General features: G+C 48.2%; 2 protein-coding genes across 2 annotated transcripts in view; one reads left to right on the top strand and one right to left on the bottom strand.

The window, feature by feature from the left end:
- Positions 1 to 1,846: 1,846 nt before the first annotated feature.
- Positions 1,847 to 24,815, bottom strand: Nsun2 (NOP2/Sun RNA methyltransferase 2). The gene is made up of 19 exons (XM_041632222.1): positions 24,537 to 24,815; positions 24,272 to 24,429; positions 22,595 to 22,699; positions 18,703 to 18,808; positions 17,673 to 17,744; positions 16,929 to 17,013; positions 15,631 to 15,823; positions 13,947 to 14,021; positions 12,506 to 12,636; positions 9,741 to 9,814; positions 9,080 to 9,210; positions 8,614 to 8,710; positions 6,451 to 6,611; positions 6,127 to 6,219; positions 5,466 to 5,601; positions 4,932 to 5,012; positions 4,416 to 4,554; positions 2,980 to 3,019; positions 1,847 to 2,677 (listed from the first exon to the last, which is right to left on the bottom strand). Exons 1-19 carry the CDS (start codon positions 24,624 to 24,626, stop codon positions 2,383 to 2,385), a joined length of 2,262 nt encoding a protein of 753 aa, XP_041488156.1. The 5' UTR covers positions 24,627 to 24,815; the 3' UTR covers positions 1,847 to 2,382.
- A 239-nt stretch (positions 24,816 to 25,054) lies between these two features.
- Srd5a1 (steroid 5 alpha-reductase 1) overlaps positions 25,055 to 27,344 on the top strand; it is a 39,858-nt gene continuing 37,568 nt past the window's right edge. The window contains exon 1 of the mRNA XM_041632020.1: positions 25,055 to 25,724. Within this exon, the coding sequence (XP_041487954.1) occupies positions 25,444 to 25,724 (281 nt within the window). The 5' untranslated portion in view covers positions 25,055 to 25,443. The remainder of the gene's footprint in view (positions 25,725 to 27,344) is intronic.

The raw sequence follows: 27,344 nt of genomic DNA, 5'->3' as shown, positions 1-27,344 counted from the left end.
AACTTGTTTTCACATGCCTGCAGCTGCTCTGAGCCGAGCCCTCATGAGTTCCTGATGGCAGGGGAGTGGTTTCGGGTGGGTTATGGCTATCAGTTAAGGATCCCTATATAAGCTTCCCTGGAGCACAATAAAGTTGGCATTCTTGTATCAAGGATGACCCGTGTTCCTGTGTCTCTATCAGTGTGTTTTTAAATCCCCAGCCTAGTTCCTGGCTCATTTCCAGTCCTGTAGTGCAGGCGCTACACGGCAGAAAGTTTGAATCTAGGCACACAGGCGACACCAGCAGGACTCTAGTCAGACATGCAGTACCCATCAGAGGTCACTGAACCACACGACAAAACATAGATTAGAAATATATGGGTCAAAGTTAAAAGAGCTAGTGGCACAAGCCTAAGCTAAGGCCAAGCTTTTATAATTAGTAACAAATAAATAATCTTTGTGTCATTTGGGAACTGGCTGGCGGGATAGGAAAAAGACTCAAAAACAGTCTTAAAAGACCTCCCCTTAAAACCACATCTGAGTGAGGAAGCACAGCAGGCAGGGAACTTGGAACTCAAAAACAGTCTTGAAAGACCTCCCCTTAAAACCACATCTGAGTGAGGAAGCACAGCAGGCAGGGAACTTGGATGAGCAAAGCTGAGACCATATAAGGAGACAGAAAACCAACAGGGACAGGAGCCCCAGCTGCACCGCCTGTCGGAACATCCCACAATCCCACTAACCCACACCTGTAGGAGGCAGCCTGGGTGGCACTGGTTGAGAAGGTCACCATGCCATTTAGCACTCAGGTTTTTCCAGTGGTTTTGGCTTAGTGGTCTCCTCAAGGTTATACTCAAAAATAAGACCTAAGGTGCCCCACTGTTGCTAAAATTCCTCTTGCCGGGCAAGGAATATATAAGCAAAGTCTACCCCTCCTAAGACTCCAACAAGCTTCACCAAAACTCCATGATGCTACCAAGGCTCATTCTGGGAAACCAGCAAGTTTACAGGGCTTACTTATAGAGCAGGTGAGGGAGGGCTGTTAACAGTGCCATGAGCGCCCCTCTCCCTAAAGGACAGTGTCAATTCTTTGACCAGCAGATGGCTTTCCCACAGCCACTTAGATGGAGCCTCTACCCTAGTTGTCTTCAGCCTGTATTTTCTAGCCCCTCTCCAAGGTGGAGTCACAACATGTGGTATGGTGTAGCTGGACTTCAGGAGATGGGCCTGTGACCCTCCCCAGGGGCTGTCAACAGCCACAAGCTGTGAGCAGGTGCAGCTGAACTCCCAGAGGTGTTGTTTGGCTCAGAGGCAGTTCAGCAGGCAAGACCCCAAACTATAACTGATGCTCACCAGTAGAGATCAAGTACATTACATCTACAGGAAAGAAAACGCTACTCCAAGAACATTGCCCGGACAATCTGTGCGAGAGCAAACGCTGCGGACAGGGCAGTGTCGAAAAGGCCGAGACAGAGACATAAGCAGGTGCCATGTCTGCCCTGCATGTGTGTGCAATAAGGGGTTAGCAGTCACTTCTAAACGTGAGGCTGGCAGGGAAGGCTGCTCTGGGAAGTCAGACGGAGCACTGCCGGGGAGGGGACATAGTACAGTTCCACCCTGCTCTACCTCGCCATTCTTAAACGCCGAAACCGGCAGTGGCTCAACCAGCATGAGGTTGGTTCTGTGCCAGAAGCAGGCCAAGGACCTGGCAGTCCCTAGTTCAGTCTGTAGTATCTCACTGAAGGGGAAGCTGCTCAGGACACAGGGGCCGACAACTCCGCAGTAGCCCTGCTTCCGGCCTACACCTGAGGCAAGGTTTTCCTCCTCAATTAGCCAACTAAGAGCAAATCAAAGTCATACGGTTGGTTTTTTTTTAATCTTAATAGCTCTTTATTATCATAATAGCTCATATTTCATGACCCAAGTAATTGCAACCCCACTTAAAGCACCTGCTGGGTGAGCACAGAACTGTCCCCAAAGCTGCCGCCATGATTCTCTAGTTTTCACTCTGGGATCGCTTACTTCACCCTTCAATGCAAAGGCACAGAAGTCACCTGAGGCCTCAGGTGTCAGCATCACCGCACGGCGCACCAATGTGCAGTCCAAACATTATTAAAGCAAAGAGCTGTTTCCCAAAGAGTTGTAGTTTTTACTATAAATAATTTTAAAAAGACTAGGCCAACATTGGCCCAACAAGAGACCTGAACTTCTGCAAAGGCTATTTTGCTTTAGCCTTTAGTAGCAGAAACATGGATCCAATTTGCCGAAGCGACTCCTAAATGCTAGAAAATACAGCTCCCCAGACTGCCACCACCCACCCACGTACAGGCCCTATCAATATACTCCGCAGCTAAGGATGTTCTGGATTTCGTCTAACAGCCAGTTCAGCATGTGGAGATGTCTTCACCGGGATGGTTCAGCTGCAGCTGGGTCACAGCCAGTGATGCTGTCTGAGATGCTGGCCTCTTGTGCTGTCTGCTCGGCACCCTCATCATTTTCGGGCTGCTCTGGGCTGTCTAAACTCTCATTTAAACTCTCATTGTTAAGAATGACTCCATCTTTTTTCTTTTCTCCCAATACCTCCAGACCCATCATCCTGAGATAATGAAGCCGCTCATTCTTAGGCACAAAAGTTCGAATAGAAGCCTTTCCCCGCCACCCACACAGCACAATGGGGCACTGGAGGGCATCTGGATTCCTGTCAACAAAGAAGGCTACATGTTAAGCATTGAGCATCCTGTTAGCTACATTAGTGATACTGGCATGCAACCTTAAAAAAAAAAAAAAAAAAAAAAAAAAAAAGCCGTACCCACTGCCCGACCTCCTGCCACCCGGTAGCTGCATCTTCCTACCTCTGCTGCTTTGCTGCCTGGAACTCCCCAAAGGCCAGGCCCCAATGCTGTAGTCTGGTACCCTCCTGCCCTAGCTTTCAAGTGTTGGGGTTATACCACGAGCTACCATGTCAGGCTACTTATCCAATAGTGAGGCATACACACTTACGTAGAATCCGGTTCGTACTTCAGCACAACACTTCCCTTTGCTGTAGGAAAAGAGAAAACAGACACATGTGCCAAGGTTTTCACTCCTGGCCACAACCAAAGCTCAGTGTTGTTTTCAAGAGGATGACAACTTTCAGGGGCAGGAGACTGAGAGCTAGCTACTGGCCAATTCTCAACACTCAAGGTTAAATATAATAAAGCTCCAACTCCTACACCAAGCCCAAAATAATCTCAGTTACCATGTCCTATCTCTCATCACCTCAAAGAAGAATGAAGGCCAGCAAGATGGCTCAGCTGGAGAAAGAGCTTGCTGTCTAAACCTGAAGACTGGAGTCTGCTCCCAGACCCCGTGAGGAAGAAAGCTGTTCCTACAGGTTGTCTTCTGACCTCTCCATGCAGAGCATGGCACAGGCATGTCCACACACCAACCAAAGACAGAAAATAAACCTTCATGGAATTACAAAAAAATCAAGTTCCTGCTTCGTTTTAAATAATCTCTCCTTTGAACTGTGATTCTGCTGAGGAGATGGAGTAGGAGATAAGAGCTTACAGAACTCTGCGTGCCTGTGGCTCACACAGGACAGGACAAGGTCAAACAAACCCAGGACCACGCAGCTGCAGAGTGAGCTGTCTGTACACACCAACACACACTTGTCACAAGAATGCAAACAAAGGAAAGAAGGACCTGGTGAAGACGTCACCACCGTGACCTAGTAACCTAACATGGACGCTTAGGAGATGTAAGGGGACAGTGCAACCACGACCACGGGTCTCAGGGAACTAAAACAGGGGAACCTGAACTCCAGAGGCCTACAAGATTGGTAGAAGAGACAGACGTGGGCCTCATGACCAGGACCCCAGGCAATAATCCTGCAAGGTGCAGCCAAACGGGGCTCAAGAAGCCAGGCCAAGTGCTTTATAAACTCGGGGTGCTGCCTAGTAGCAGTACGGGTTCCACAGGGACAAAGGAAAAGAACCCTCAAAATAGGATCAAGTCTTTCATATGAAATGGCAAGGGTTTACACACCGCCCACTTACAGCCTCTGCAATGTTATCTGTAAGTCACAAATTCCCTCCGGAGTGAATGTCCTACCACAACTCTTACTCATAACTTGCTGTGCAGCCCAGGATGACCTTGAATATCTGATCTTCCTGACTCATGTCCTGAGTGCTGGGACAACAGGCAGGCTCAGTTTATGGGGCTCTGAGCTTGCTAATAGAAGACCCCTGTCAACTGAGCACATCCCCAGCCAGACATGACTTTTTTCTCTCTCAAATATTTTCAATCCATGACTGGTTGAATTTGAGGATGTGGAACCCATACAGAGGAGTGCCCACACTAGTACATGTGACTGAGAAAGGTTCCCTAGAAGTAGAAACGCCTGCTACAGACCTCATGAAGTTAACACTAGCCAGCCTCTAGATCCCTGTACTCACCCAAGTCCTTGACTTGACTGTAGGCCTCACTGCTGAGTTTTCTGAAGAATGGGTTCTCCTGGGTCAACAGTGTCTTCACATCTTCCATGGACACAGTGATGATTCTTGAATTAATAAATGGATACAATGTATATATTCCCTGTAAGAGTAGAGAAAGGGCACTGGGATCCCATGGGTACTGGAATTAATAAATGGATACAATGTATATATCCCCTGTAAGAGTAGAGAAAGGGCACTGGGATACCATGGGTACATTTACTGAAGGGCTTTCCTGTAGGACTCAGGGCTTGACTAAGTTCTTCCCCTGGGTCAAGGCCCTGGAAGAACTCAAGGATGGTTCAGGTGGCCTGGTGAGCTCTGGCAAGCCTTCAAGTACTCAAGTCCAGCAGCATGCATGCCGTAAGGCCTCTTTCGGCTGTCTAGCAAGCCTTCAAGTACTCAAGTCCAGCGGCATGCATGACGTAAGGCCTCTCGGCTGTCTCAGCACCATGGCTAGGACTTTCCATTTCCAATTACCTCCTGTGCCAAACGGAACGCACAGTCAAACTCTTCACCACTGTTATTTCGACACCAGACTTTTATCCCAGTGTTAATGACCTGTAATTTAAAAATGACAAGAAACAGGAACTAAGGACAATTGTTTACTACAGCCCCTTCCACTGTGGAGTAAGGGCTGCCTGAGAGCAGTTTTGGAAAGGGATGGAAAGAGAAGCAGCTCTTTCTGAAATTGGTATACAAGAATCAACTCATAGTTCCAACCACTTCTATGTCCACAGCTCATGACAACACCTAAAGTTCAACAATTAAGCACAAGAATAAGTTGCACACATCTCAGTATGCATCAAGACAGAGGCTCTTTATGTCACTGCCTTGATAGTCCAGCAGACTGAACAAGGCGGTTCATTCACTTTGTAGGAGGCACAGCCACCAGGCTGGAAAACCAAAGGACAACTGTCTCGGGAGAAAACAAAATGTGGGCAGTGGAACCTACTCTTCCCAAGTGAAAGCAGTGTGGGTATGCAAGGCCCTGCTCAGCTCCGCCAGCCCCACCTTCATCTTCTCACTGTTGTTCAGCAGCACGTTCCGCAGCTCCTTGGAGACCATGTAAAGCTGCCGCTTCTTCCCTTCTGTAGTTCGTGTCAACAAATTCATCCTCGGGAATGAAGGGTCCAAGGCATAAAACTTCCTGTCAACACAGTGGAGCTGCTTACACGGACAGCCCACGGCCGACTGTCTACGAACCTCACAGCACCCAAGAGAACCTAACTTCCAGACTGCCTCTCGTCTCAAAGCACAAGCAGGATGTGCCTGCAGGACAGCCAGGCCAGTGGCTGTTCTAAGAGCAGCGCTTACAAGCTGGAGCCTAAACTCCCACACTGGGCCAAACACTACCATTTTTACAATGCACGCTTTTCTGTGTTCCCTATGCAGGGTAATTCCATGCTACCCGGACCTACTCTCCTCAATTTCCTAAGTAAGAGCAGACTGGGAACCTTGGCCGCTGCTCCTCAACTGGGTGAGAAGAACCTACACAGGGTCCCAACTGACACCCCCAGCTGGTAAGGCTAGTACTTCTCCAGTCCTGCCCAGCTCTCAGGCACGGTAAGGAGGGAGGATCTAACTACAAAACACCAGTTGGATGTGACTGGTAATGTATTTGCTTTGCTACAACAAACTTTCTAAAGCAGGATTCAAATGTCAAGATCCTTACTCAATAGGCGGGAACAAAGGGTCATCTTCAGGAATGAAGACAAATGGATCTTCTTTAAATCCAAACAATTTCATTTTCTTTGAAGGAGGAGGCCTAGTAGGGAATGAGGGGCGGAAAGGCAGTCAGCAAGCACGGCAGGAGCCCACTCCAGAGCACCCACTGGCCCCAGCCAGCACTCGGGCCTCAACTGTCTGCCAAGCTGTGGGTACTCTCCAAGCTACAGAGCCTAACAGAGACGCTGTGCTGTCCCGACTCCCTGGAAATGGCCACAGCTAAGGCTCTGGGATCCCATTTGGCTTACACGCCCAGCATAGTTCTCCTCACCCACACACGCCATCTTTCTTTTCATTACTCTCTGTGTTCTCAGTGCACTGGGTTACTTCTGAGTCATCGTCCAGCTCAGAGCGGTCTCCAGGATTCCTCTCTGTGGCACCCACAGAACTGGATGCTGTGGTCTTCCTGGGCTCTGAAGATTTACTCTGTACCTGTTGAAGGGAACAAGTTCATTTTCATAATAAAGCAGTAACACTTCACCACTGCAAGAAAATTAAAACTATCAAATTCACATCAACCAGTTGTATTTTTCTATGGCATTGGAAGACAGCAAAATTTTCTTCTAAAACCATATCCCTTTTAGAACTTGCTCTTACGAATGGAATGTGCTGGCACCGTCCACTCAGAGCCAACTCTCTGGTGGCCCCACAGGCTGGCCTTGGTAGAGGACAGCACAGACAGGCTGTTCTTGTGTCTGCTCTGGGTAAGGCACAGGCACATAACTGATGAAACTTAACCAAGAGGACTGTGGGGACTGCACTCTTCCAGGAACTGCAGCAACCACGACACAAAGCTGGCTGGAGTAAAACTAAAGGTTTCAGTCACATGTGGAAGCTCTTGGGATTCTAGCACACTTGTCCAACGTGCACGCTGCCCGGGGCTCAACCACTAACAACACCACACAATCTATAAAGCGCTGTGTCCTTCCTACAGTTAGAAGATCTGTGAGAGTCAATCTTTCAGTTCCATAGTCAGATTACAAGTTAGGATGCTTCAGTGAAGGCAAGTTCCGGATTTTCCCCAGGTCACCAAATCCAAGTCAGAGTAACAGTCTCAAATAGCCCACTGTCCACAGCTTCTCTTTAAAGACATAGCACATGTCTGCTCCCCATGACTGACTAGTAATACACTAACTACCCCATGAGGAGTGCACCCCCGCAGTGCACACTGCTCACTCACAGAGGGCAGGCTACACACCCAAATTTAGTGAGACACAGAAAAGTAGCAGTGAGAGAGACATGCTAACATGGAACCCTGCAATAAAACAACGGACTGTGAAAGGCAAGAACCCATCAAAGGGGAGCCCCCTTTATACCGCACAAGTAGCAAGGGGCCGGCAGGCTCCTCAGTGTAGGTAATCGACAGCACACTTACAGCTCAGAGCACTAGCATAGGTACAGAGCACAGGACAGACCAGGAGAGGACTCCAGTCTCAACACCAGCTTCAAATAGCTAACTAAATGCATGCCACTATTAAAACACTGTAGGCAAACACGAGGCATCTTGACACCACACCTCAATTGACTCCCTGGAAACAACCCTTTAAACACACTGGCACGAGTAAAATGCAACAGCCAAGGAAATTCTACTTCTTGATAAGCACAGCACTGGAGAAAGAAGACTGACATGGTTGGCGTCCTACCTCTAACAGGAAAGAGTACAGCTCAGCATCCTACCTCTAACAGGAAAGAGTACAGCTCAGAAGCTTTACTCCCACGGGGTTGGGGACCCCCCCCCCCCCGGAGTTAGGCCCACAGTCTCAAAGTAAGGACCTTCCTGGCCTACACCCAGAAGATCCGCCTTCACAGCTGGATCTCAAACAGTTACCCTGGGCCACCTTTTAACTGTGGCCAAAGCACACTGCAATCATTGAGAAAACAGTTCCTTTTGTTTTTGCAAAGCTGAGCAGTGTTAGTCCTAATTCAAGATGATGTGAAGAAACAGAGGTTTGCACAACTCCAGGCCACAGTCTCTAACCACACAAGTCTGGTTTATGAGCTATAAACAGTGGTTGGGCTAACAAACATGAGGGAATAACATTTCCTCACTCGTGGCCAGCACATACAGGGGGCAGAAAGAAGCCCCATGGTGTCGGACTCCTGTGAATGAATGTCAGAGGACTCTGGACTCACAGCCCCTCGTCCTGCCCACCCTCAATCTCACATCCTTTCAACTGCTGCTGAGTAGCTCAACTTTAAGATGGAGACAGAATGTGCTACCCAAATGGCCTTTCTCACCATCTCTTTGTGAGAAGTACCTGTTTTCTGGAGAAATCTGAAATTCAGATGAATTCTTCCTTTAGGCTTAGCCTCTCCAAGCATCCTCACCCCTCGAATCTCCACTTTGCTCTGCATCTCAAATGAACTAACTCTTACAGGAACAGAGGTGAAGTCCAATGCCCTGTTGGCTGGTTTTGGATTTAAAAGCCCTTACCTTTGGCTGACGCTTATTCCACGGCATTGATGCTTTTTTGACCAATACTGCTACAAAGAACCCTCCAGTATTCTGATGATGCGGAAGTATTCGAAGGCTAAAATAGTATATATAAATAAAATGTCAGGCAAATGACCAGATCTTCCCTAACCGCAAACTCTCAGCCCCACTTACAGAAGAGCTCACTCACATTGTCTTTGAAAAGTTCGTGTAGGGGAACAAGGGAAGACACAAGAATGAAGGGATGGCCGTGATGATCAAGGAACACGGCATGCATTTATGAAGTTATCATAATGAAGCCATTGCTCTGGACAATTCCTCCACACTAATGGATTAACAATGAAAAGCTCATGCATTAACTCTGAGATTCTAACCAGTTCTAACATTGTAAACATTGCCAGTTGCATCCAATGGGAACCGAGCTTATCATCTCCCCATTCCAAAGCCCACAGTGCCACCAACTTACCATCGCTCTAGGTGCATTGCTTGCAGTTTCTCCAGGTCTTTTGGTGGGAACATAGTAGGTCGAATTTGTGTGTGCCTGCCCTGGGGAACCTCATCCCAGCCTGCAAACCACTGCCCATCTCTAGTCATGACCTGCAGAGACCAGCAGCATTACTACAGTGAAGTACACAGGGGAGTTGTGAGAGCACACATAGCACAGAAAGACTATTTCCAAAGGTAAAGCTAAAACACGCACAGCAAATAACTTACATAGCATCTTTTAAAAATACCAAAATTCCTTCACCTCAAAGTCCAGGACAAACAGCATCAAAGCCCCAGACCAGGTTATTTATTTATTAAACAGAAAAAAATCTCAGACATAGCAGGAAGGTCAAAGAACCATTTTGTTTTGTTTTTTATAAAAGCAAGATTAAATTGCCACCCCCACACACACTTAAAAAGGCACAAGGCTTTAATCTATGGGCATGAGAGTAAAGACGGGTTCTATATGAGGAACAAAACAGAAAAACACATGTAATACAGTATTTGTCTTTAAATAGAATCTGTGAGTGGATTCTATACTATACAACCAGGTGATGCATTGATTCACAATACCCAAACACGAATGTTTTCCAATGTTTATGGCTCTTAAATCTTTGACTAAAGCCCTCGTTGCAGATTACCTTCCACTCGGAGACTCCAGGCATCCACTTCAGTCCTGGCAACTCGGCAGATACGTCAGCAAGCTCGAGAGCACCTAGAAACACACCCAAGGAAAGCCCCAAAGGCTGCCACACTGTGCCCATTCAAAGAAACGGGAAAGTCCACACAATGTGGCTTCATTCTAACAATGTCCAGGGAAGGCAAGTCCATTGGCAGAAAGTGGCTTGGAGTAGGACGGAGTGAATGCTAATGGCCACAAAGAACCCTCTGGGGTGGTGACAGACGCAGTGCAGTAACTTCACTAAAAGACATTTCATTATTTTCTTAAAATGCAAATTAAAACTCAATACACACACTGGTCAGGTGATCTGAGTCTTCATGCTTTTTTGTCTAACACCCCAGAGTTGAATGTTTCAAAGCTTTCTATCCCAGGAAATTCTCTAAAGTTTCCCACTTTAGAGCAGGGCAAGTGTAAACTAAACACACACTGCTCCTCAGTCTCCAACAGTGGCGCCACAGGAGGCTGGACAGTGGGTGCATCCGTCCCCATCTAACCTGCTACCACATGGACTGGTGAAAGCAACACCTGAGCTCCTTGGAGAAGCAAAGACCCCACCCAAAGGGACCCTTGCAGGGAGCAGGGCTTTCACAGCAGTCTGCTCGACGAGCCTCCCTCCTTCAAAGCAAACGCAACACAGACACTGGTTCTCCATCCAGCAGGGTCAGTGGGCCACATCCAGGAGCAGAGAAGCGGAGCTGGCACCATAAGCTGCAGTCAGCCCACCCCGTTTGCAGTCTCCATGCCTGTGAGCCACCGCCAGAGCTTAACGAAGGACTGTACCAACTCTGATGCTTGACACTCCCTGCGTACCCAGAACCCAAGCACTTTCTGTTGCTCCATTTCCTGTTCAAAGCTGTGACTAGGACCAAATGCCAAGCGTGAGGACAGAAGCGAGGCTGTTAGTTCCATCACCTGTGTCCGGGGTGAGCTCAGCTGCATTCAGTACCGACTCTAGTCAGACAACTCATCACCAAGAAACCAGTCAGCTTTTACATCAACAAAAGGGCACCCCAAAGAGGATGAATCCCTCAATCCTACACACACCTCCAGAGCACACTGTTTCTTCACTGCTATCAAAGCCCAGGGCTGTGTGTGCTGTCATGGAGCCACATCCCCACCCTGGGCTTATGTCTGTGCAGCTCAGACTGCTCTCGAACCCAGTTCCTTTGCTCCCTCTATTCCTGACGTTGTGAGCACAGGCCCCATTCCTGGCTTAGCCTGGTGACTAAGCAGTGACAGAAACAGCCTCTGCCTCCTGAGTGCACACGCCACCATCGCCCGGCACACGTTGGAGAGGGTCGGAGAATATGTCATTCCTCATTTCCTTCTCCACAAGCGCTTTTAGAGGTTAAATACTATTTAAACAATTATTCCAAAATCCTATCTTTACTAAGGTTGATGTGTAAGAATACAAATGCAATGTATTAAATCTCATTTAAAGACTCAGCTGAGGACCAACTGCACAGTCCAGACCAGCCAGGGCTACAACACACCCAAGGCAAGGGATGACAGGTGTGGGCGCCACGCCTCAGGATGTGAGTACACTTCCTCCGTGTTTGTGAGGATATTGAAACGTGGAGAAAACCTACTCTCTGCTTTTAGAAAACTCCAATACAGGTTAAGTTAATGGAGGACGCTAACACTTCAGCAAAATGCTAAAACTTAAGCACCTGAAAAAGCCTTGTGAAAAATGCTGTTTTGGAATACTGTTTGAAAATACTGCCCATCTGATGCCCCAGGGCAATTCAGTGTGCTAAGACCTTAAATCAGTGGGATGGACACTAACAAAACAATCCCAGGCCTGGCAAGGACATGACGCAACTGGAACCCTGTGTGCAGGGAGGACAAAGATGCTGTCTGTCAGTACAAAGAGCAGCCCTGTGAGTCCTCATCACAACAAGAGTTATCAGAGGGCTCAGCAATGCCCGGCAGATGCACATCCCAAAGCATGGAGAGCAGGCTGTCCAGGGACTCTTAACACACCATGTTCACAGCAGAAGCCCAAGCCCCACCCACTGATGAGGCAGTGAACGAGGAGGGGGTCACACAGACAGCTGGGTACTGCTCAGCTTACACGTGGGATGAAACCCTACATGAGGCAAACAAGGCCGTCATGAGAGAACAGCTAGATTACCCACCTACATGCGAACCCTAAAACCAGAAGTCCAGAGGGGAAAAAACCCCGAATGGTGGCAAGAGGACACAGCGGCTTACTTGGTTTTGCAGGTTGAGGAAGTAAAATGAACGCTAAGAGCTGCACATAAACATCCACCCTAACACACGTGCTGCAGTTCATGGGATTAGCCCATCACAGTAATGTCCGCCCTAATACACATGCTGCAGTTCATGGGATTAGCCCATCACAGTAACGTCCGCCCTAACACACGTGCTGCAGTTCATGGGATTAGCCCATCACAGTAACGTCCACCCTAACACACGTGCTGCAGTTCATGGGATTAGCCCATCACAGTAACGTCCACCCTAACACACGTGCTGCAGTTCATGGGATTAGCCCATCACAGTAACGTCCACCCTAACACACGTGCTGCAGTTCATGGGATTAGCCCATCACAGTAACGTCCACCCTAACACACGTGCTGCAGTTCATGGGATTAGCCCATCACAGTAACGTCCACCCTAACACACGTGCTGCAGTTCATGGGATTAGCACCCATTCACCAGCAGTGCACTCACTGTCCCCAAAAGACCAGCACACATGCTCACCATCACTCTTTTCCAGCAGAGCCGCTATTACGGCTTCATCCTCGACAGGATTCAGGGAACACGTGGAGTACACCATCCTGCCGCCTTCTGCCAGCTGCTCAGCACCCCGAGTTGCTATCCGGAGCTGCAGGCTAAGGGAGAGCAGCAGGTTAGCACAAGACGGCAGAGGCACAGAGAGTACGTACCCACCTCACCACACACAGACTTCAGGATAAAAGCAAACAAAACACTTTCCAAGACTGCAAATGAAGTCAGTGTGATCTTCTAGGGGCCAGTGTGCATTCCTAAAGAAGAAATCGACTTGCACAGTTTGTTCTGCTGTCACATTTCTCAACAGTTTAACAAGAAAAGTACAACGTATTTGGAGAACCTCTTCGTAAAACCTCCAAATTTATTCAGATATGTGGTTTTTCTACAGAGAACATAAACCCTTTCCTCCATTTACAAAACCAGTAGCATTTAATAAACAATTAAATCTTTGCAGTCGCTTTTTGCTAGTGCACACTGACGGGCATGTGCTTCATGTCAAAAGAAAAAAAATCACAACAAGCTCTACAGAAAGGCCACTGAAAATGCCGTGTGTACGCTGAAGAGATGGCTCAACAGTTAAGAGCTGTGAAGGACCTGGGATTGCTTCCAGCGTCCACATGGTGGCTCACTACCGACCATCCCAAACTCCAGTCTCAAGAGCTAATGCCTTCTCTGATCTCCACCAGCACCAGGTGTGCACAATGTGTACATATGTACATGCAGGCAAAAAGTTCATACACGTAAAATTAAAACTACGGAAGAATGCCACACAAACAAGGCAATACACTAAGCACTAGCAGATGCTACTGTGAGAGATCCAAGGTCAGTTACAGGGGAGGAAATGCGTGCTTCAGATCTGAGGTGAGGTGGTCATAAAAGGCAATAAGTATATACACAACTAGGCAGAATAAAATAGCAGTTACTACTCTTAAAGGACTTAAAAGTTCTCAACCTTCCTAATGCTGCACCTTTTAATATAGTTTTTCATGTGGTGACCTCAATCATAAAATTATTTTACTGCTACTTTATAATTATGCTGTTAAGAATCGTAATGTAGCCGGGCGGTGGTGGCGCAGGCCTTTAATCCCAGCACTCCGGAGGCAGAGGCAGGCGGATCTCTGTGAGTTCGAGGCCAGCCTGGTCTACAAGAGCTAGCTCCAGGACAGGAACCAAAAAGCTACGGAGAAACCCTGTCTCGAAAATCAAAAAAAAAAAAAAATCATAATGTAAATATCTGATATGCATGATACTGAAAGCCGACCTCCAAAGGGTTGGTTGAGAACCACTGCCTTAAAGCAAGCTGTAGTGTGCAAATACGCTCACAAGGCAGCTAGTAACGACCTGCAGACAGTCAGTTGGGAAACAGCACACTGGTAGTCTGCCCGTCTCCGGGTCTAACCAGCTCACTTACCCGTGGAGCTGCAGGCTGTTTAAGGTGGTCCACTTCTTCCAGACATCAATGTTTTTTCTCATCGTGCCGTCCCCACTGGAAAGAAGACATTTAAGAACTGAGCCACTGCCTGGGCAGATGTTTAACAAGCACATCAGACCAAGGCTGGACCACAAAGCAGGTCTAAAAACAGACTAAAGCACCTCCATGCTCACAGAGACAGTGCCTGTCTACTGCAGGTCTCAGAGCACGACACCAACACTCAGTTCCAAATGGAAACACAGGAGCAGAGACCCTCATTCGACTCTGAAGAGCCTCCCTCCACGGGAGAAGGATTCCTTATTCCCAGTGCTCTGGAGAAAATAAATTCTGGATGTCTTTGGAAGTGCATGAGGAGAACCAATCCTAGACACGAATGCACTGGTTTTGCACACACCTTACACACACAGCCTGAGGATGATTATGGGTCACCTGAGCATGCACTGCTCTGGCTGTGAGTTCAGGTGCAGCTGCTCACTTGCAGATCTGACAAGGACTCAAAGTGCTTCGGCTTCTGAAGCTCTCTAAATATTCAAACTAGGGCATGTTTAGCCTGTACCAGCCACACTAACCTGTAACACAGGCCCTTACAAAAATGCTCCTCAGAAAACTGATTAATAAAGAATGATATTTTAAAACTAGACTTACACTTGCAAAGGCTGTGCCACAGTAAATTCAATCAAGCCGACTGAATACAATTACCAACTTTCTGCATTGATTTGCTATTAACTGCACGTGTATTTTACAGGACAGGTCCCATCACCCTAGTTCATCTACCAGGGTCCGTTTCTGTCCTAGCTTACAACTTTGCACAGCTTCAGGAGGAAAGACCCGGAACACATCCTCATCCTGGTTGGATGCAAGGGCTCCTATCGTAGAAACCCTACCATAATTTCAGGAATTTCGTCAGCCTATAACCAAGTGTTTGTAAGACTAACTTATTTTCAGAATATAAAAAAAATGGTTTTTCTTTTGATTTTAATACCATATATAAATCCACATGGGTGGAACAGAGGTCCTTCAAAGTTAAATACCGTAACCAAGGAGATAAGAAAGTCCATGTATTTGACTTAGGATGCTGCACACAGAAGGCTGGTTTTGCTCACCGTCCATGCTTTCACACGCACTCACCATGCGTTTTAACTCAGCCACACTTGGCATTACCAGCTACAGTTTCTACTAAGTGCTACTACGAGCAGTAAATGTTTAAGAAAATAACGTTTCCCCAAAGAGGTTTCCTAAGACTCTGATAAGTCACTTCTGACATTAATTTTGAATTATCAACAAACAGAGAAAATGAGTTTCACAAAGGTTTCAATTTCTTTCACTTAACTAAGTAACAAACTTCAATAAAAAACCCCAACATTTTTTTTATATACACACTCCAAGAGAATACTTGGGATGCAAATGGATCCAGAGATATCTTGAAATTCATCCTGGTGTGTGTGTGCATGCATGTCAAACTCCAATTCTTCAAGGATGTCCTCTCTCGTCTGGCGCTGGTCATCACGCTGCTCCACCCCAGCAACCTAACGCCCTTCCCAGACTCCTGGCCACAGTGACCATGTGCACCACCGTCTACATGCTACTTCAGTTCACCTAATCCACATGTGATTGGACTTCCTGACAGACTGTGGGCTTTCTGGCCTCATAATAATATAAATACCTGCAAGGAACATCACATAAAATTCGATCATAGAAGAGAATCTCTTTCCTTCCGTCCACATCTACCGTGAGTCTAGGGATGCTGGAGGCATCATGGTTTACCACCATGATGCAGGGACTGCTCAGCCTTTTGGCCTGGTGAACGAGCAGATAGCAGCGCTTGTTGTCCACATCATTTGCGATAACAAATCCCTCTAGGAACATAAAATTGTAGTCAGATGGGATGCGCAGGAGAAGCATTCCCTGAAACACACAACCACAACCTCTGGTCGGCAGGTGAGAAGGAACGTTCTGCGAAACATAAGACCCAGGCTTTCTAGAAAAGGGAGAAAGAGCTGCACCCGAACGTCTCATTTGTTAGCAGCTGTTTATAGCTGTTGTGCTCGGGTCTTCTCTAGGATTACGAATTACGAGGGCGACGGAGAGAGAAGGGCACACAAGTCCCTGCACATGCAAGCTCTGCTCTGGAGAGGCGGGGTCCTGTCACCTGAGCCCATCAGCTGGCCCTGCTACATGGTGCTGACGTCCCAAGCTCAGAACCACCCCTGGGAAGTTTCCCAAGTAGTACCCCTGCTCATTTCTGGTTCCTCCCACACTTCAGCAAAAGACAAAAGAAGCTTAACACCATTTACAGCCAGGACCGTTCTTCCCAATGCAAGGACAAAACATCTGAACAGAGAGAAATTGCTCCTGCCAGCTAAGTAAGGCCCTTCACTGACGGCACAGAAAGAGCTAAAAACAGACAGCTATCAATAAGATGAGGGTTAAAAAGAAGACAAGCAAAGGGAGAGAAACCGCCTACACTGTTAGTTAGGTATGCAACTGAAACAGAACTAGGGCTGGGCAGCGCTGAAAGCCTGGCCAACACTAGGCATGCTGCGCCCTTGCTCAGGAGACACTGGCTCACTGCAAAAATGGCTGCCACCTCCCCGCACCACTGCCTATCCCCCCCCCCCACTTCAAATATAGCACCCAGTGCTGCCACAGCCACTGCTGAAAGGCGAAGGGATCTGAATGGAGGGGCTAACAGCAACTACCCAGAATAACCTGCCACGCTCCTTACCTAAGGCAGAAACTGAACAGAGCAGGGAAGCTGCTACCCAAGCTCATGTATACATGCCATGTCCGAGTACAGGCAGCTCATACAGAAAGGCTCTCAGAGTTGAGCATGCTGGTTTGAGAACACACCGACACAGCGCTACCTTCACGATAGTCACAGGCCACTCCACTGCCCGGGAAGCAGGGAGGACTTTAGTCGCCCTCAACTCACTGAACAGCTTCCCTGGCCCCAGTGATTACCTGGAAAGGGGACACTCATGTCTGCATGCAACATTTCGATTAACTGTGTGGTCTTCGATCCAGGGGCTGCACACATGTCTAAGATCTACAAAAACAAACAAGAACACACAACTTTTTAAAAGCTGGAAGACTCTACATCTGATCTTAAGCCATCTTGTGAGTCATTCTAATATGCTGACTTCATTTCATTCAACACGACAGAGAGAATGTTCTCTGCTCATAAAAGCAGAAGTCACACAGCGACAGAGACACGGGCTGCAGAAGGACAGGACAGAATGACGCTGGGAGCCACAGACTCAGAAACCAGGAACAGGAGTCGCCCCGGCAAGACACCGAATATCAGCTCCACAGCAGGACCCACTCCCTTCCCTTCTGCCTTTTCCTCATTGTTCCCAGAGGGTTGTGGGGACAAAGTCAAGACTACAATTTACTTAAAAACTATGCGATGATGCTCAGAACTAATGAGCTCCATGGAGTCAACGTGACTTAGCCAAAAAGACCACAGGTTATACCTGTATAGATAATTTGCTAAGTTAAAAACAAAAAAAACCTTTAAGAGTGAAGCAATTTCTGTGTAGCTATGTGTACTCTAAGAAAGAAGACAAAACCACAAAACAAAACCTTAAAATACACAGCATTATCAAACAAACGCAGGAGGAAAAGGCTAGCAGTGCTGAGAGGCTTCAGCGGAGTGGACACACTGTCCATACCTCCTCCCCTCCCCTCTTCTGTCTGGTACACTACCTTATGATGGGGCTCAACATTGAGCAGCAGTGGGGGGATCATGCTGACGGCCTCCTGCCGGCTGATGTTTCCCTTGGGGAGAAAACCAGAACAATAAGAAAACAGTACTTCAAATCAGGCATGTATAAAGGAAAAGGTCCCGTAACCCTCCCAGAACAGGAAAACCTCTAGTATCACACAAACTATTCAGTGAGGAGGTATTTCCAAATTAATGGATAGTCGCTTGCTATCTAAAGATGTACGAATGTCCCAGTAGCACCAAGGCTGGAATGTGAGTACAGTCCTGGAGGCTGGTACCACATCTCTTGAGCTTAGGTTTGTTTGGGTGAGCGTCCTCAAGGGCAACCTCCTATCTACAGAGCAGCAAGCAGCTGGAAGTATAGGAAAGAAAGTGGCCATCAGGCAATAATCCAGAGCTACACCTGCTACAACCCAGGAGGACAGCACCTATGAGACCCACAGCTACAAGCATTTGTTTTCATTGGTAAATGTCAAATAAAGGGAAAAATACATGGGAAGATACAATAGGATAAAGTGTCAATTAACGATGCCATTAAAAGTAAACGAGATAGGCCGGGCGGTGGTGGCGCACGCCTTTAATCCCAGCACTCGGGAGGCAGAGGCAGGCGGATCTCTGTGAGTTCGAGACCAGCCTGGTCTACAAGAGCTAGTTCCAGGACAGGCTCCAAAACCACAGAGAAACCCTGTCTCGAAAAACCAAAAAAAAAAAAAAAAAAAAGTAAACGAGATAAATTCCATAGTCCACTAAGCAGTCTTAAAATCTCGGACTTTGTTGGACGACAGGCAAATGGAAGAAAAAGGAGTTACACTAAACAGAAGTACCATGAGTGACTGCCTCGTCCTGCACCCGTCCAACTCCTAAGCCATGTCAGCGAGGAGACAGTAAGGCAGACTCATCAATACCAAGAAAGTACAACTATAGTGACCCGACCACACCCCTCTGCAGTGGATGCTCGGCGATGCAGCACTAGGTGCTTTCAGGCCAAGCTCACCCATAGAACCAACTTACACACTCGGTCTCGCTAACCAGGAACTGATGAAACTTTGCCAACAGTGGGGACTTTCTCAAGATTTTCCGACTTAAATTTGTGTGCCAGGCAAGTTCCTCAGGGTACCTACATGAGAGGAGATGGAAGATAAGAAACTCACCGTTTTCACATAATAAGGCACGTGTAGCAGATATGCAAATACTTGACAAATATCTGATCATGATTGTCTTCAACTATTTTCTATTTCTACACAGAGTTCCACAAGGAAACCACCGCTGTGCTCATCTTTACCTCCTGGACCAGGGTTACCAACGCAGCCTCTTGCCCTTGTCACCTATGCACATTCTATCCTCAGGAGGTCAGGACTGGGAAAGGTGTCCACACCTGGTCTGAGGTCTCTGATGTGACCCACAGCACAAGGCTCGTCATGCCTCATTAGCCCAACGTCACACTCGGCAGGTGAGACAGTGATCAATGCGAGTGTCACTGTGGACTGTTCGCCGGGAGCAGACAATGAGCTCCGTTAACAACAATGCTCACAAAGGTTCTGTGTGTCCATCTGTAGCCACGGCAGCAGCCAGGACAATGAGTTCAGGCTGACTGGAAAACAGACACAGCTGACGAATTTGAAACTTGGGAGTGGTACAGAGAGCTAACAAGCATTGAGCATCGTAAGACCCTACTCAACAGCCACGTTTTGAGATACTGTGATAATTCTGTCTACTGAATTACAGAAATGGAACTGACTGGACTTTACACACAGTATCCTCCATTCAAGACAGTACACTTTGAAGTTGTGTTCGATTTATCAGGCAGTTAAAAAAAAAATAAGGCATTCATTCTGGTTTACTGAAGGCAGTAATACAGACACTCCCAATTTTGGCTCCTAGTGCTGTATCTGAGGAATCTGCTGGGCCATTCTGTCACCTGAAACAGAGTAGCAATATGCCAAATTTGATGTAACTTCTGGCAACCCCAAACTTGTCTGTGACCAATGACAGTAAAACTGTACAAATTACCAAGTCACCAGAGCATCAGTGTGAACACCATATACCTCTGGGACTTACTAGAAAGAACTGAATTTTCATTTCAAGCATGGGGAGCAACCTACACATAGTCTGAGCAATAAATAGCCTCTATGTTCTTAATGGGTCAGTTTCTAGTACCGACAGCTAAGGTAGACGATTACTAAGCTTCAAGTTCTCCTGTAGTGAGCATGACAGCTAGTGAACTCACAATTAAAATATTTTACAACTTCCAAATGGCTAAATGCTTAAGTGAAAATGAATAAAAAAACCAAACTGATCACACATCTTTAGAACGGCCAGCAAATACATATATACATAATTTCTATGCCTACCCCTGCATTCCAAGTGCAGGTCCAAAGGCTAGGCCACCTCACCAGCAATGGCAAATATTTTAAGTCATGTGCTTTTAAGACCGAATACTCATGAACTTGTGTATTTGAGGTGAAATAATCTTTTTGTACACTCTGAAGACGTGTCTTTGCCAAAATGCCTTCTGAACAGCTCAATAAAGAGTTGAATGGCCAATAGCTAGGAAGAAAAAGAGGTTAGGCAGGATTTCTGTGGACAGAGAGCTTTGGGGAGAAGTAAGGTGGAGTCGCCAGCAGAAGTGCAGGAGGAGAGATAAAAGCCACAAGTCACTTAGCAACATGAAGATGAACAGAAATGGGCTAAAGTATAAGAGCTGGTGGAACAGGACTAAGCAGTGAGCCAAGCTTTCATGATTAATAAGTCTCCATGTCATTTTTGTGAGCTGGCAACCCAAAGAAAAATCTATTGACATGTTTGGGGTTTTTTTGTTTAATGAATGTCTTAAAGAATTTTAAAGCCCATCTGAGGTTTCTCGGAAGACAGAAGCAGCACTGCTATCTTTTTACACTATGCCCCACTGTGGCCAAAGGCGAGAGAAGATCCTATGGCTGGCTGCATTTTGAGCAGAGAAAACCACAAGTCCCGAAAAGCTGCTGTCTGACTGCTGGAGTCTTCCCAGTGTCCAGCACTGACATGCACACCTGATTAAGTAACTGTCGCTGATAATGGGAAAAGCTATTGATTACGCAGTTAATCTTTTATCATACTCCGGCTGTGCTCAGAAAACTAAGCACAGCATAGCCTTGCCAGCCGTTGACAGAGAAAGAGTCACTTTCCTTCCTCTCCCTTCTCCAAAGGCTTTGAAAGGCTCTGCTGGACGCCCAACTCTAGAAAAGGACACGGGAAAGCAGCTATGGCATTAGCCGGAGTTAGGTTTTCAAGTGCTATTCAAAGCAAGAGTCTGTTCCATGGAGTTTGTGGGGAAATGGAGAACAGAATGACAACAACAGCATGTCTCATAGATGTGTGCTCATCTGCAAGGCCTTCCTGCTTAATCACTGTACAAGGGTTACAGGACAAATGTCTCCGGGTGATGTAAAGCAACAACTCCTCGGGAAACCAAGACGCCAGATGCCTCCCCATCAGGCAATGCACAGGCACCATGACCACCAGTCTCCAACCAAGGCTCAAGGAGAGGTCAGCCCGCTGGGGAGTTACCAGGGTGGTTACATGTCGAGAAGCCGCCACCCGTTAACCAGTCAACGACCAGAACAACTGACAGTGTCTTCCTTTCTCATGGACTCACAACAACAACAAACATGCAAGTCATTCTCCTGTATATTACCTTCTAAACTACTAAAATCTAAGAGAAATGCATAACTGGGGGTGGGCAGCGACACAGGCTTCAGGTCTCTGTACTCTGCAGCAGTGATGATAGCCTTGGCTCATCGCTGAACCCTGATTCTAGTGTCTGATACCCAGTACTCATTTCAATGGCATGTTGTGCCTAACTATGCTAAGGAGACCGACCACAAATCCAAATGGCCAGTGAGGAGAGGCCAGCTATCTGTCATGATTAACAAAACCCTAATCTTTTGTGTTGATTGCCTAAAACTAAAAGATAACAACACCAATTTATAAATAATCAAACGGCAGACACGGAGGCACAGGCTTTTAATTCCAACAGAAGGGAGTCAGGGCGTTCAACCTCTGTGATTCCAAGGCTAGACTGGTCTACATAGCAACTCCCAGACCAGCCAGGGCTACACAATGAGACCCCATTTCAAAATAAAAAGCACAAAATAGCCAAAACCTACAAAGTTACCAGAAAAGACTTAACTAAATTCATCTAGCAATGACTTAAAAAATACTTTTCTTTTTGTGAAAACTCGATCCCCAAATCTGAAACCTGAAACCACAGTTGAAAACATCTGTTGAGTCTGTTCACGCAGGTATGGAGCCTCTGGGCTGGGCTGCAGCACTTGAGGTATGGCAGGAGGCACCCTATGCCTTAGGCTTCGGGGATCACAGGTCATGAAAGCCACACCACGGAAGTGCTTGGCTGCCTGACACAGTGGAAGACTGACTCTGCCCGGAAGCTGTGCTGGAAAACACTGGGCCATAAGCCACACCAGCCAGGGGTGAGGCTTTGCCAGGCCGAGTCTGGTCTCCCTTTCTGAAGGGAAAGCAACTACGCTGAAATTCTGGTGTGGGAAACTCGGGGTTGAGAACAGAAGTGAGAAAAGCCACTCAGGATCATCAAAGACCAAAGGACTGAACCGTGTGCGAAACACGAATGGCAAGTCCTTTATGAACATGTGCACACCAGTCTGAGGCTGGAAAAAGCATCAGGGAAAACAACGTGAGATGCTTGAAAAGTTCACCCAGGCTCTTTACGCCAACAGCGGTGACAGAGCTGAGAAATGCATCCAAGGGACAAAACATAAAATAAATACAATAAATAGAATAGAGATCTAAGAAACGCCCAACATGAGGGACAAAAACATAAAATAAATACAATAAATAGAATAGAAATCTAAGAAACGCCCAACATGAGGGAGGATTCTGTACCTACCAGCTTAGTGGCTGTGGAACTTCAACTTTCTGCCCATCCACCTCTAGATCCTCCAACTCCTTAAAATATCTGTTCTTCAAGCAATGGAGAATCTCTTTTGCATGGCTATTAAAAAAAAAAAGTAGGCAATTTTCACAGTGACTACAAAAAGTGAGTTGATAAAAATGCAATAACTAAGACTAAAAATACCTTTCAACTGAAACCAACTCTGAAGCGTTCCTTAATCATCCAGGGCTGTTAATTTTTTACAAATATTTATTTAACTGTATTTTATGTGCATTTGGTAGGAAGATGTCAAGATTCCCTGGAACTGGAGTTATAGACAGTTGTGAGCCATCATAAGGGTGCTGGGAAATGAACCTGGCTCTTAACCACTGAGCCATCTCTCCGGCCCGACATTGTTAATTTTTAAGAATTCACTTTGTCCTCACTATGGCTGCTCCTCCTCTGGGCCCACCCCCACAGCATCTCTTCTGTGTAAGACCTGGTTTCTATGAGGATGAGAACCAAAAATGTGGGATGGTCCCAAGCCTGCCATCCACTCCTGGCCTGTTTCCATTTCAATCAACTCAGGCTTGGCACCTCTATGACCATCAACTTGTAGCAGATAGAATTCTCCCAGGGTTCCCCCCTTTTCCCTTGAGTTTGACCTGTCTTCCTACGATGTGGCGGAAATATTCTGTGATGTTTTACTGGGGGACAGATTTAATGCTCTGGAAATTAGTACAGCATTTCTGGACTGGCTCCATAGAGCAACTGGTCCTAAGGCTGGACGGCTACGATGGTCTCCAGTCTGACAATCTCCAGTTTAACTATCCCTCCTGCTTCAGGGAATTGCTTCTGCAAGCCGGGCCTGTGTCCTGAGCCTTCTCCCTGGCTGCGTAGAGCTGCGGCTTTCTTGCTCCCATTGTGCCTCCGATGCTGACTCCACGGATGGTCCTTCTAAAGACCCCTTCTCTGAACCCCTCTCCTGGGCTCCCGAGGCAGCGTGCCCCTCAGGTGGCTCTCATCTGGAGGTGCCTCTGGAGCAGGTACAGATGGAGACTCCATGCCCTGCAGATCTCTGAACTGCCAGCACTGGCTAGGAGCTGACCTGGTGCCGGGCAGAGGACTCTGCTCAGCATCTTGAAGGCATGGTGGAATACGTACAGGGGGCATCTGGGGTACCTCTCCCACGGGTTCAGTTCTTGGCTCCTAGAAGTGATGCTGACCCTAACCCCACCCTACCCCCACACTTGTTTTTAACCAATTAAATTTTTACCACTTTAAAAAGAATTCACCTTGCAAAGCAACAAAACCAATTTACTAAATCCAGAACTCCTCTGGTTCTACTGTGTCGCGTTGGAACACAGGCTGGATACACCTTAAAAATAAGTCCAATGCAATGCTGCACTCTTGCCCAGCTTCAATTCTATTTATGACAAGTCTCAGGAATGATGTACAATGACGGGCGGGGAGAAAGAGGCAAACTGGATGCCACAAATTTTCCATGCTCCTCAGTTGAACCCATCAGTCCACCCACCCCCCACAGGAACGTTCTCGGGTTGAGTTTTCTCGCCATAATCTGACCTTCCACCCGCAAAACCTAAGCAACCCAGGCTGCTCCCCTGCACCCACCCGATCTCCCGCCCCAGAGCTTCCAAGTCCACAACCCCAGCAAAAACACATCAGACTTACCTTTTGTAACCAGTGATTCTCAGCGTGGCCGGGAGGGGCTCGCGGAGTGCGTCCATGAATTGGTCCCACTCTCCCTCGGGCACGATCTTGAGTTCCTGATAGTAGTGCTCGAAGAGCTTGTTCTCCTTGATGATCTCGGGATAGCCACCTTCCCAGCCCTGGCAGGACAGCAAGGGCTGAGCGAATCCCCCATCCCTGCTAACCCGGCCCACCAGCAAGTCACCAAGCCAGAGCCCACGGGGCGCCCCTCCTTCCCCGTGCCTACCGCCTGGTCGCGCTTCCTGCCGCCCTCGGCGTCGTCCTCCGCGCCTTCAGCCTGCGGCTGCAGCCGCCGGCCCCTCGCCCGCCGCCCCATGGCCCACGCGGCTGCACACGCGGATCGCACACCGCGACCAAGCAGGACAGCCAGCTCGCACGCGGTACTTCCGGCTGATTCCCGAGGACCTCAGCGGCGGGGGTCCTAGCTGGGGAAGTCAAGATATATGCCCTGTGTAAGAAACAACACGATCGTGCCGGAAACGCACGCGAAGAAAGCATGACCACCCTACAGGGAAAATGCTTCCGCACAGAAACCCTCAACGCCGCTGAGCACGCATCACCCCGTCTGACACGGAGCCTCAGGCACCTGCGTGGACGACCCACAGCAAGGCGCGTGCGCAGAGAGGCGGGCAGCCCCGCCGCTGTCAAGGAGATTGTGAGGGGAGTGGCTCGGGTTGCAGAACCCCCCGGTGCTGGAGGCTCAGAGCCTAGGGGCGGGACCATGGCTGGGGCAGCATGACTTCGGGGTGGGGCTGTGGCCCGGAGTGGGCGGAGCTCCGGCTGCAGGGCGCTCGGGGATCCCGTCCTTCCTGCTCGCCGGGCTGCCTGCCAGAGGAGCTCTAGGCCAACGGGCGTGCATCTCTCCCGGGTAGCAGGCGGGAAGAGGCGGAGCTCTCTGCGCAGGAGGGGCCCTGCGCCGTCGGGCTCTCCCCTGCAACCTCTGCGGGAGGGCACTGTTTGGTGGTGCTAGCTCGTGGTCCAGTCCCCGCCCGGACAGGTAGCTCGCCCCTCCCCTGGGCAGGTACGCACCGCTGCGGAGCGGACTCGAGTGGGCCGCTCTGCGCCCTCCTCCTGTGCTTATATGTGGCCCCATTTGGACGCTCGGGCATGGAGCACGCTGCTCGACCTCAACGATGGACTTGGACGAGTTGCTCCTGCTGGACTGCTTCGCCTACCTAGAGGGTGTCTTGGCTTTTGTGTTCTTCGTATTGCTCAGTTATGTGGGCTCTCCCTATGGCCGCTACTCGTGGCAGCATCCCGGCATCCAGGTGCCGGCGCGACCGGCCTGGTTCCTGCAGGAGCTGCCCTCGATGGTTTGGCCGCTGTATGAGTGCGTCCGCCCTGCAGCCGCGCGCCTGAGCAACCTGCCCAACCGGGTCCTGCTGGCCATGTTTCTGATCCACTACCTGCAAAGGTAATGATCTTCCCTCCTGCTCTTGCTCCTCCCCACACTTGATGTTTCCCGGGGGACCCGCGCTCAGACATTTAATTCAGAAACTCATGGGGTTGTCTCGAAAGGGAGGGAGAAAGGACCGCATGAAAGCGGTGGAAGTACGTGCCTGGCCAGGGTTAGTGGTACAATGGTCCCGATTTCTTCTCTGGCTGTCTGCAGACTATCAGCGATGTCACCCCAGCGGGATGATGTTACAGCATTTCTACTGTTTCCCTCTTGGGAAATCTTCATCCCTGCTGCAGCCTCTCTTGACCCGGCTTCAGCTTGCTAACATCTAAGTCTCTCGGAGCTACTCTGGACCCTGAATGTGGACTTTAGCAATTTCAGAGAAGTGGTGCCTTCTTTGTTTGAGAGGGACTGGCTTTCTAGGCACACAGTTGGCTTATGAATCTCTCTCGGGAGAAGTTAAGTGAAGAATGTTTCAGTGCCTACCTCAAGTTTTCAGGGTTTCTAATTAACTGGACTGGACTCTCTAGTTTTAACTGACTCAATATTTAAATGTGTTCATTTAGAGTCTGCAAACTGCCTGGTAAGGACGCCTCTGTATCTGAGGGAGTTGAGTTCGGTGACGTTTACAAGTCTCTCATCCTCTGATTTTGGGGACCTGTCCTAAAATACCCTTTTCCTGGAGAGGCTGGGAGAATTTAGTGTTCTGTTGGTAGTCTGTTCTTTCTTATATTCCAGTGAGGCGGGAGAACAGCTTCTCGGATCCTGTGCCCACAAGTCCCTGGTGTATGGGGACACAATCAGCGTTCAACAAAGACTGAATTCTGTGTGCTTCAAACTGTTGATAGAGTAGCAGTCCAGAGGCTGGGGAGATGACTCCGTGGGTAGCTGTGCAAGTCTTGCCGCCCGAGTCTGCATCCCACACAAGCTTCTGTAATACCAGCGCCACTGTGGGGAGATGGACCGCAGAGATAGGAGACAGGGCTAGTTAAACTGGTCTACAGAGCAGGGAACGAGAAAGCAAAGAAGTTGTCTTTGACCTCCACATGTTCTCTGCACACGCACCCACACCCACTCACACGTATGCACACCACACACACACACACACAAATAAAATCACAAAGAAGTTATATTCTACCCAACGAAGTTGTTATCAATTTGTTTGCTCTATTTTTATAAAGGGGTGGGCATTGCTGCTGTTGTAATATCCACCGGACTCTTGTTCAGGCAAGTGCCTCGGTAAAAAGATAAGAGTTGTTTCCAGGAGGCAGACTGCTAGAGGTTTCGCCACCTAATAGCAAATCCCAGAGATTCCCTTGGGACTGCGAGAGTAGCTCAGGCCGCAGGGCATTTGCTCTGGCTGTGCAAGGAGGGCTGAGTTAGGGGAGAGAGCACAGCCCCAAGAAAAGGGGGAAGAGGTCACAGACTATTGGAATGAGAATGTGCGAGCCATATTACCTCGTACAGCCAAAAAAGGTGATCGGGAGCAGCCTCAGGATCACATACAGTATTTTGAAAGTAATGTTTGGCTAAAGAGTTCCAACTGGGTTTGGGGGCATCAATAATCTAAGGTTAAACAGGCATCCTTCCAGAAGTTATTTTTGGTGTGAGGTTGTGGTGACCACTGCCCAAGGC

This window comes from Microtus oregoni, unplaced genomic scaffold (genome assembly GCF_018167655.1).
Source record: "Microtus oregoni isolate MIOR12 unplaced genomic scaffold, Mior012 000040F_ref0000088, whole genome shotgun sequence".
Lineage (NCBI taxonomy): Eukaryota > Metazoa > Chordata > Mammalia > Rodentia > Cricetidae > Microtus > Microtus oregoni.
This window is presented reverse-complemented; position numbering and strand designations above follow the sequence as displayed.

Excerpts from the sequence above, each read along its gene's own strand:
- Nsun2 (XM_041632222.1), bottom strand. The coding sequence starts at position 24,626 with ATGGGGCGGCGGGCGAGGGGCCGGCGGCTGCAGCCGCAGGCTGAAGGC. Across the intron at positions 18,809-22,594 it reads GTTCCACAGCCACTAAGCTG|GTACCCTGAGGAACTTGCCT; the intron begins GTAGGTACAGAA and ends CCTCTCATGTAG. Across the intron at positions 9,211-9,740 it reads CTGGAGTCTCCGAGTGGAAG|GTCATGACTAGAGATGGGCA; the intron begins GTAATCTGCAAC and ends TGGTCTCTGCAG.